Raw genomic sequence first — 10,614 nt, forward strand, 5'->3', positions numbered from 1 at the left:
CGTTGGGTGTACAGATTACTTAAGAAAAAGGGTAAAAAAAAAGTTTTAGTTCAGATAGCATTCATTTTAAAAATGAAATAAAATAAAAATAAAAAAATAAAAAATAAAATATGACATCTCATCAGTTCAGGACTAAAATACTAAGAACAAAACAGCCTAACTCAGGTACCAGAATTGTGAGCCAAACAACAGGCCTTTTTTTGCAATTAAGTCCTCATACCATTACCTACTGGATCATCTTATTTTGAAGATAATTTCAGAAGTGGCATCCTAAGGAAAATCCCAACTAAAACATCGTTTGAACCAAAACAAAGTTTTGGCTCAACACGATTATGTAACATTCAGTTATGATAGAAACATGTTTTATTATGGACAGTGAAACAGGAACAAAAGAAAACAGAGGTATCAACCAGGTATTTGATGTCCTTTTCTAGAAGAACTAATGTTTATTAGCAAGCTATAGGCCCATTTACAATAAATATCAATAGTATCATGAAATAGTGGAACAATTATTGTCCCAATACTGAACTCCTGTAACCAAAGCACATTTTGGATTCAAGAAAACACAGCATACATGTATCAAAACCAAAACCAAAACCACCCCTCCCCCAACACACCAAAACCAAACACCAGCTTTAAGATTGAATTGGTTGTAAAACACTCATTGTGTTACTGCTTTCAGAACTCCACGGAGCACCTTGTAACTCATTAACTGCACGTTTTCCTTAGGAGGGAAACAAGGTCCTCTCTCAGTCACATATGCATAAGGAAATCTCAAAACCCAGAGGCCATCTGGTGGGAGAGTGATTTCTTGTTTTTCTGGGTAGAATACTGGACACGGTGGTGGGCCTGGTTGAACCTAAAAAATAAAGGTAATGTATTTAATGTACTTATTTTGACATTTTTCAGTGAGATAAATGCCTAAACAAACAATAGGTTCAAAGACCATATAAGATTAAGGAGGTAATGGGTACACTCGTAACTCTAATCATATTCAATATTATATTATTTAGTCTCAAATATTTTCCTACTTTTCTACAGATTTTTAACTTCAAGTTCTGCCTTTGAACTATAAAATGTGAATTGATAGTGTGACCTGATTAACACACTCATGACTTATTTTTCAAGAACTAGAATATTAGGTAAAAAAGGTATTTAAAATTTAGAACTGTTTAATGAAATAATTTAATATTATGCTGTACTTAAAAAAAATCAAAACAAGGATCAGCATTTTTTGTTTGAAGATGGAAAAGGTCTTATTTCTTACCTGGGGCATTAGTATTATCTGCAAAGGAGCATCAGGAACTACAACAAAAAGCCTCATAAGTTGAGCATAATGTGGTTTTAGCCCTCTACCCTGAGATGATGACAGAATATATAATGGCATATCACTATTCAAGGCTTTTAAAGCAGACTCCTTTGGCCCACTTCCCATTACTTTCATTACTTTGTCAGGTCCTGAGCACATAAACCTCCGACCTCTAGAGTCTTCATATTCAAACCCCACAAATGCTCGAGCTATGTCATCTCTCCGTCTTCCTCTTCCCATTACAACTGCACTCCTCTTTCCAGGAATAGCTTTATTTGGAGCAGGCCAAGAATTTGTGTCTAAGTCTCCTTCATCTTCGGCTCTAGTCCTGATGACAATGTCCCAAGGCATAAGATAGTTTGTTCCTGGAATGAAGCCCTGTTGGTCTAAACCTGTATGAAAATTATAAGACTTAGCAGGGCCTAGTTTAACCAATGACCAGCTGGAGAATTTGGGTAGGAGACCTTTAGGGCAATTTGAATGTAGCATGCCTGGGAGATACTCAACTGTGGATGCCTGTCTATCAACCAAGTTTGGTCTCTTCTCAGTTTTTACTTCTCCTTGACCATGAACTTCTGGATTATCTCCTCCTGCTTGTGGATCAGCTGGATAGGTACCTAAACTATCTGTGGATTGGCCTAAACTCAAAGCTAAACTCAGGCTTGTGCTCTCTCCTTGAGTCTGAGGTTCTTTTTCTTTAAGTTTATCAGCATCTGCATCCGGAGGGGCAGGAGAAGATTCATTTTTGGCAGGAGCAGGATCTGGAGTACTTGGTTCAAATACTGGGAAATTGATATGATCCAGTTTTCCACAACATTTTTCTTCCAGAAGCTATAGAGGAAGAAACAAAATAAAATTAACAACCTTGTTAACTTTTCATTTAAAATAACACACTCTGGGTGCCTGGGTAGCTCAGTTAGTTAAGCAGCTGCCTTCGGCTCAGGTCATGATCCTGGGGTCCTGGGACTGAGCCACACCCCAGGCTCCCGGATCAGTGGGGAGCCTACTTCTCCCTCTCCCTGCCCCTCGCTCGTGCTCTCTCGCTCTCTCAAATAAAATCTTTTAAAAAAAAATAAGTAAATAAAATAAAATAAAGTAACACACTCTTCATTCTAAAAAAACAAGATAAACAATTAATGGGTAAGCAAATAAATACATATAAAGAACTTTCCCTTGTCTCTAGATCACACTCCAGTCACATTTACTTTTCTATGTACTTTGCTTCTGAAAATATGTATTTTTACTTAAATGACAGTTAACAAAAAAAGTGGGGGGAGAAAAAAGAAGGTAGAAAAAATTTAGAGTCTACCTGATAAAAGTCATAGTTAGCTGCCTTGATGTCAAAGGGATCATCTCGAGGTGCTTGTTTCCTTCCACAGTTACAGGCACCAGTAGATCGAGCTCGGCTATTGTGATACAGCACAGGAGGATTTCTATCGGCCTCTGGTTTTTCTCCTGGAAAATGTAACACTCACTATTAATTTCATACACACAACGCAGAATCAAATTTATTTTATATTCTATAGCATCTAACCCCCAAATTTCTCCAAACAGTACTTTGGAAATGAGAAGGAAGAAGAAAAAGAAAAAAAAGACAACTACCAAAAACACAAAACCTTGACTAAACGCACACAGCAGGAAAAGCAACTGAAAATACATAAAATGACATACATCTTCAATCTAAAGTCTTAGGTTTTCTAAGACAATTTTATCATCATCATGGTGACCTTATATTTCATTGTATTCTTTTTAGTTCAACAAAAACTCCAAGATAAAAATGTTAATTTGAAATTTTTGAAAATTTATATTAACAGTTCTCATTTACTAATTCCCTACGGCTCATCCTTTAAATACAAGAAAATAATTAGTAGTCATAGCTGTTATTTTCTTTTTATAGCAGAAGAGAAAACTTAAATTTGAGGCAACTAAATTTCTGTAGGGCTCTTTTAAAGTATCAATACATAATGAAAGCCTCTCTTAAAACAAGAATAAAAAGGTGACTCACTGACTCAGTAAAGTATGTAACTCTTGATCTCAGGGTCATGAGTTTGAGCCCCATATTGGGCAAAGAGATTACTTAAAAAAAGAAACAAAAACACAGCTCAGTTCTGATTTCTAAATGCTGAGAGAATTTTAGCTACCTGATTTAGGTAATGAGTGAAATTTATGTACACAGTGTTGATCAGTTAAACTCCTCTCCTCACAGAGCTGATGGCCATTGCTCCAAAACTTGTAGCAGTCCTCGTGTAACTGCATGGCATATTTGTGAAAGGCTGGACCCCTAGCATGTTGACTGTACACTCGAAGAGCCTGAGCAAGCTGATTCTTATGGACAGTCATTGTGTAATTATGAGGCAAATTTGACTGATAGGCACTATGGGCCATGGGCAAAGCTTTTTGGCACCGGTTTTCTGAGAATTTGGTGTCAATATCCAAAAACCCTTCCAAGACTTTAATACTGCTTAAAATCTTAGATGTTAGCTCCCCAGTGGGAGACCCCAGGTCCTCCTCTTTCCCATCAATAGCTACTTCATACAGTTTTGAAGCTGCTGAGATCCACTTCTGGTAAGTGGGAAGTTCAAAATGAGAAGGCTGTGGGTTCCTGCCCACACTGTCATCAAAACCTTTCTTGCTTAGCACTAGCTCCACATGCTGCCACAGAAATTCCCGAAGAGTGAAATCCACTAGCTGCCCCGAAGAACTGGAACTGCTGCTGTCAATGTGGAAAGAAAGCTGCTGTCGGCTATGTTGCCTCATCACCTGGTATCGCCTGGGCCCAGAAAGGGGTGCAGGCACCAGCAAAGATTCTGGGTCCTTCACAGTACAATGACTCCTAAGTTGGTCCAGCAACATGCCTACTGGGTCCTCCTCTTGGCTTCCTGGAACTATGTACACAAAAGCTTGGTTGGCAGGCACAGTAAAGAGGCAATTGATACTCTGATTAGTCAAGACACGACTCTTCCTAAAGATTCTATAGATCTGGTCCTCCAGGGCATGCTGCAGTCTCCTTTTGGGAGAATGCTTCTTGGGCTTGTCTGGATGAGCTGGGTCTTGGCTCCGAGGGGGTTCCACCTTGAGGGCTCCATTGAGTTGAAAGAGGAAAAGGAGTCTAGGTGGGCAAGGTCGGCAGTTTAGCTTCCAGTCTTTGCCAACTGGACAATCCTTAATGGCTGTTTTGAGGAGGGGCAGTACTTTCTGTCTGAGTCCATCCAGGGCTCTGAATACTCGATCATAAGTGATGTCAAAGGAACAAGTGGGATGGACCAGAAGCAGTATGTGACAGACGGAGAAAAGGTAAAGGAGACTGAGACACTGCAGCTTCTCTTGATGCTTCCAGAACTCGTGAGCTTCTGCATGAGGTAAAGAGAGGCCACCTCCAGCTTCCCCGCTCTGAAGGGCATGACAAGCCCGCAGAAGCTGCGAATTGTCGCAGATGGAAGTGAGAAGAAGATAAAGAACTTTGCTCTCCTGATTGTAATAGGCCTGCAGAAGGCTGTAGTCCTGGGAGCCCGGCTCAGTTCGGTTACCTTCAGCGGCAGCTACACCTCCCCGAACCGAATCCCCCGCCCCAGCCCCAGCGTCTCCGGCTCCACCAGCCTCCCCGACGGCTCCAGCCTCGGTCCTGATTCCAGGCCCTATATCCCCAGGATCTTGGTGGCGAAAGAGGGGAAAGACCTGTCGGTCGCAAACCGTGTTCACAAGTGAGAACTTCTCGGAATTCAGTCGCAGAGCCGTCTTGCCGAAGATTCCCACCACGCAGATCTCATCCTCTCGCCAAGGAGGCTCCGGTCCACCAGCCACGCTCCCTCCGCCCTCTGTAGGGGATCCCTCCGGACTTTCAGAGCCGGTCCAAGATGAAGCTCCCATCAGAAGCTCTCGCAAGCTGACAGGACCCGCCATGGTTCTGGGGCTTCTCTAGACTCTTTCCGGTCCGCCCTGAAAACCCACCCGGCTTTCGTCCACTTGCGAAATCCCTCCTCCGCTTCTTCAGTTCCTGCTTTCCTCTCACTTTAGGTTCCGCCTCCCGCTCCTCCTAGTTTTTCGCAGTTTCCCTATCGCTGCAGCAGAGCTTGTTTAAGGTTTGCCTTAACCGGAGACTGTAGGAATTGAGAGATCAAAAAGACAGTTGGAAACAGGTAGTTTGCAGTTCAAGGAATACAAAAACACTGCAAAAGAAGCTGGTCAGGTGACTCTTGCAAAAATAGAAAACTGGTTCAGTTTAAACTAGAACCTTGTTACAGAAAGCGTAGTCTGCAGGTTCAAGTGGGAGCTAGTTAGAAATGCAGAATCTCAGTTCCTAACCCAGACCTACTGAATCAGTACATGCATTTCAACTAAATCCTAATGATTTGTACACACTTTACAGTTTGAGAATCACAGCTCTAGAGATACCTGGCAAGGTAGGTGAATGGATTTCCTTTCTTCTGTCCTATTCCTAAAGAAATTTAATTCACTCACATCCCCGAAAAAGAAAGCCAGTGGTTTTGAAAGGTTTATGGAGTACGAGCTTTAAAAAAATACTTTCTCATTCACGGAAGAATATATACCAAAATGTTAAAATGTGTATTGAAATGTTTAAAACGTATTAGAATTTGTTCACTTTTATTTCTTTACTCCTTCCCCCGCCCCCCCCCTTTTAAAAGATTTTATTTATTTGACAGAGAGAGACACAGCGAGAGAGGGAACACAGCAGGGAGAGTGGGAGCAGGCTTCCGGTGGAGCAGGGAGCCCGATACGGGCTCGATCCCAGGACCCCGAGACCATCACCCAAGCGGAAGGCAGACGCTTAAGGACTGAGCCAACCCAGGCGCCCTCCTTTTTCTTTTTTTTTTTTATAAAAGATTTTATTTATTTATTTGAGAGAGAATGAGAGATAGAGAGCACGAGAGGGAAGAGGGTCAGAGGGAGAAGCAGACTCCCTGCTGAGCAGGGAGCCCGACGCGGGACCCGATCCTGGGACTCCAAGATCATGACCCGAGCCGAAGGCAGTCGCCTAACCAACTGAGCCACCCAGGCGCCCCCCTCTTTCTTTTTTTTAAAGATTTTTTTTTTTATTTATTTATTTGAGAGAGAGAGAATGAGAGACAGAGAGCACAAGAGGAAAGAGGGTCAGAGGGAGAAGCAGACTCCCCGCTGAGCAGGGAGCCTGATATGGGACTCGATCCCGGGACTCCAGGATCATGACCTGAGCCGAAGGCAGTCGCCCAACCAACTGAGCCACCCAGGCGCCCCCCCCCTCTTTCTTTTTTTTAAAGATTTTTTTTTTTTTTTTATTTATTTGAGAGAGAGAGAATGAGAGACAGAGAGCACAAGAGGAAAGAGGGTCAGAGGGAGAAGCAGACTCCCCGCTGAGCAGGGAGCCTGATATGGGACTCGATCCCGGGACTCCAGGATCATGACCTGAGCCGAAGGCAGTCGCCCAACCAACTGAGCCACCCAGGCGCCCCCCCCTCTTTCTTTTTTAATAGACTTTTATTTTAAAACAGTTTTAGGTTCATAGCAAAATGGAGCAGAAAGTTCCACTGTAACCTCTGCCCACCCCCATCCTCCCTCCACCAAGATCTGGCTCCAGAATGGTACATTTGTTACAATCTATGTACCTACATTGGTTGACACATCATTATTATCCCCAAATTGGTAGTTAACATTAAGGTTTATTCTTGGTGTTATACATTCTATGGGCTTGGACAAATGTGTAATGGTGGACCACCATTACAGTGTCGTATATAATAGTTTCACTGCCCCAAAAATCCTGTGTGCCACCTATTCACTCTTCCTTTCTCCAACCCTTAGCAACCACTGATCTTTTTACTATCTCCATAGTTTTGCCTTTTCCACAGTGTCATGTAGTTGTACTCATACAGTACATAGCCTTTTCAGGTTGGCTTCTTCACTAAGTAATATGCATTTAAGTTTCCTCTAGGTCTTTTCATGCTTTGATAGCTCATTTCTTTTTAGTGTTGAATAATATTCCGTTATCTAGATGTACCACCGTTTATTTATCCTTTTGCCTACTTAGTTGCTTCCAAGTTTTGGAAATTATTAATAAAGCTGCTATGAATATCTGTGTGCATGTTTTTGGGTAGACATTCTCTTTATTGTTTTTTAAAATTTATTTATTTTTATTGAAGTAGAGTTGACATAAAATATTACATTAGTTTCAGGTGTACGTCATAGTGATTCAAAAATTATATATTATAAAATGCTAACCATGAAAATTGTAGTTACCATCTGTCACTGTAGTTACTATAACATTATTGACTATATTTCCTATGCTGTAGTTTTCATCCTCTTTTTATCTATTTATTGTGGAAATAATTTTGCAGTATATACATATATCAAGTCATTATGTTGTATGCCTTAAACTAATACAATGTTATATGTCAGTTATATCTCAATAAAACTGTGATGGGGGAAAGAATTATTTAATTCTCAAAGGAAGGATGGAGCCCTAAGTCCATAGTGGTGGTGTTTTTAATAAATTAAGCTATACTTGGCTTCTCAACCAATTCTTATTTACTAATAAGAATCCAGGAAGGAGTAGGAGTGGGGTTTTTTTTAACATACTTAAAATTTGTTTGTCGGGGCGCCTGGGTGGCTCAGTCGGTTAAGCATTTGCGTTCAGCTCAGGTCATGATCTCAGGGTCCTGGGATCGAGCCCTGCATCAACTCCCTGCTCAGCGGGGAGTCTGCTTCTCCCTGTCCCTCTGTTGCTCCCCCTGCTTGTGCCCTCTCTCTGTCTAATAAATAAAATCCTTAAAAAAAAATGCTTTCATATACATATTAAAAAAAAACTGTTTATTTGCTTTTTACTTGTTCCCTTCTCTACTTCTGTATGTTCAGATCCTATCTCTTTTTAAAGTTTTATCGACTTGAGAGAAAGAGAGCATGGGGGGAGGGGTAGAGCGAGAGGGAGAAGAAGCCTCCCCGCTGACGAAGGCCTTGATCCCAGGTTCCTGGGACCATGACCTGAGCCAAATGCAGACGTTAAACCAATTGAGCCACCCAGGTGCCCCCAGATCCTATCTCTTTTTGAAAATCCAACTAAAATGAGAAATTCTACATTTATCAATATAAACTACGTTGTGATCCTCACCATGTGTATTATTTGCTGTTTAGTATGTGACTTTGCTGATATAAAATCATCTTAACAGTTCTTGGACTTATAAACCCAGACAAAATAAGTGTATATTAACCATAAACATTGTACAGATTTCCCAAGTAAGCAAAATGTTGAAAAATCAATAGAAAAGACTCTTTTGAAGAAAACAGGAGCAACAAGAACTCATACTTTGCTATACCATGGATTGGTACAACCACTTGGAAAACCAGTTTGACAGTATCTAGAAAATAGGCATGCTTCATAACCTAGCAGTTTCACTCCGAGATATACATAGTAGAGTAATTCTTGTACATGTGTACATATACAAGAATGTTCATAATGGCATGCACAGTTCATAATAGCCAAAAATTATAAACAACCCTAATTTCCATTAACAATAGAATGAGTGATAACTATATTCACACAATAAAAACAAGTGATCTTGTTTACTTATTGTTTTTTATTGTACTACACAATAACATGGTTGAATCCTAAAAATAAATGTTGAAAGAAGACATAAACAAAATATATAATGTATGATTCTATTTGTATAGTTCAAAAGCAAGCAAAATAAACCATAGCATTTAGGGATGTATATTTAGAGGGTAAAAGCAAGGAAATATTTATTATAACAAGCAAATCAGTAGTTACTTCTTGAAGAAAGGGACTGTGTTAGCAGAGGGAGATAGGCAGGGCTTCTAAAGACACTTACAATGTCTCTTGTGTTTATATGAGCATTTATTTGCTTTATGATTTGTTAATTTATGTATTATGTACTTTTCTGTTATATTTCTAGTAAAAACAAACAAGAGAAAAACCAAATGTTTTTTATTGCTCTTTATTTAAAAATATAACCAGATGGACCTTGGTTTTTATATTGTCTGGTTGTTTTTCAGTCTGAAAATAAACATTGGAAGTATATAATTAGCAACAGTGTAATGAAGTCATAGCATTTACAGGATTCTCAAATGGGTACAATATAAAACCTGTCATAAAAATTAGTAAAAGACATAAGATAGAAAATATTTTAATACTGGTACAATGGCAATAGCAGCTTTATAAATGTTTATATATAGGATTTCTATAGCTTTTTTTTTAAAGATTTAATTTATTTATTTGACAGAGAGAGATACACCGAAAGAGGGAACACAAGCAGGGGGAATGAGGGAAGGAGAAGCAGGCTTCCCGCTGAGCAGGGAGCCAGATGTGGGGCTCAATCCCAGGACGCTGGGATCATGACCTGAGCCGAAGGCAGACACTTAACAACTGAGCCACCCAGGCACCCCTTCTATAGCATTTTTTAATGAACCCTTATTCCACAAGAATGATCAAATCATCAAATCATTTAAATTAAATTGAGACAGTACACGGTGGTTTATTAATATAAGCATAAGTGCCCCATAAAACACTGTCACAAATACTCAAATGTTTTATTCTCAGTGATCATTCCTTTTATTCTTATATAATATAAATGTAGCTAGCAGGTTTTGTTTTTTGTTTTTTAACTAGAAGTAGGTATGTTTCTTAACTTTATTACCTGTTTAATTTTCATTCATAAATGTGTTTATAAACATAAATGTGGGTCTCATAAGAACAAAACATGGCCCCCTGGTCTGCTTTCCAGTCTGGTGACTTTCCACAACACTCTATTTGGCATCTCAAAGCAGCATTTATCTGTGGATATATAGGCATTTCTGGGAAATCTTTTGTAGCCTATGCTAAAATGATGATATTTCAAGGATATCATCCATGTAGCTGCTTCCTGTCAGGCTAGGAAGTTCAGTGAAGATCTGAAACACCTCATTTCCTATCCATGAGGCAGCTGCTTTCCTATTCTTAGAACTGCAGGGATCAAAGCTAATCCTGAACCTTCAGTCACAGGAACTCACCCTAATGAGAATTCCTCTTCCTCTGTGATACTTAACACATTAGTAATGGGGATCTTGGCTGGAGCTACAATTGTGTCCACCACTAAGTAGACATGTCTGACAAGCTGGGGGCTCCCAGAAATACTTGGCAACTTTGTAGGGGACTGACCGATAGAGTGACCAGATACAATAAAGAATGCCCCGTTAAATTTGAATTTCATATTAACAATGTATAAATATTTTAGTATAAATATATAGCTCCCATGCAGTATTTGGGACATATTAAAACTAAAAAAACATACCCATTGTTTAACAGGACATATTTATATTTAAAA

General features: G+C 39.8%; 1 protein-coding gene across 1 annotated transcript; it reads right to left on the minus strand.

Annotated features, from left to right (window-relative positions):
- Positions 1 to 214: 214 nt before the first annotated feature.
- On the minus strand, positions 215 to 5,281 carry SMG8 (SMG8 nonsense mediated mRNA decay factor). The gene is made up of 4 exons (XM_027568463.1): positions 3,451 to 5,281; positions 2,619 to 2,764; positions 1,268 to 2,140; positions 215 to 859 (listed from the first exon to the last, which is right to left on the minus strand). Exons 1-4 carry the CDS (start codon positions 5,207 to 5,209, stop codon positions 662 to 664), a joined length of 2,976 nt encoding a protein of 991 aa, XP_027424264.1. The 5' UTR covers positions 5,210 to 5,281; the 3' UTR covers positions 215 to 661.
- Positions 5,282 to 10,614: the final 5,333 nt, after the last annotated feature.

This window comes from Zalophus californianus, chromosome 16, assembly GCF_009762305.2.
Source record: "Zalophus californianus isolate mZalCal1 chromosome 16, mZalCal1.pri.v2, whole genome shotgun sequence".
In the NCBI taxonomy this organism is placed as follows: domain Eukaryota; kingdom Metazoa; phylum Chordata; class Mammalia; order Carnivora; family Otariidae; genus Zalophus; species Zalophus californianus.

What these genes read in the sequence shown, in the direction of transcription:
- SMG8 (XM_027568463.1), bottom strand. Translation starts at nt 5,209, where the DNA reads ATGGCGGGTCCTGTCAGCTTGCGAGAGCTTCTGATGGGAGCTTCATCT. An exon ending in TCACTCATTACCTAAATCAG is followed by an intron (nt 2,765 to 3,450) that starts GTAGCTAAAATT and finishes TACATTTTCCAG; the next exon opens with GAGAAAAACCAGAGGCCGAT. An exon ending in AGATAATACTAATGCCCCAG is followed by an intron (nt 860 to 1,267) that starts GTAAGAAATAAG and finishes TTTATTTTTTAG; the next exon opens with GTTCAACCAGGCCCACCACC.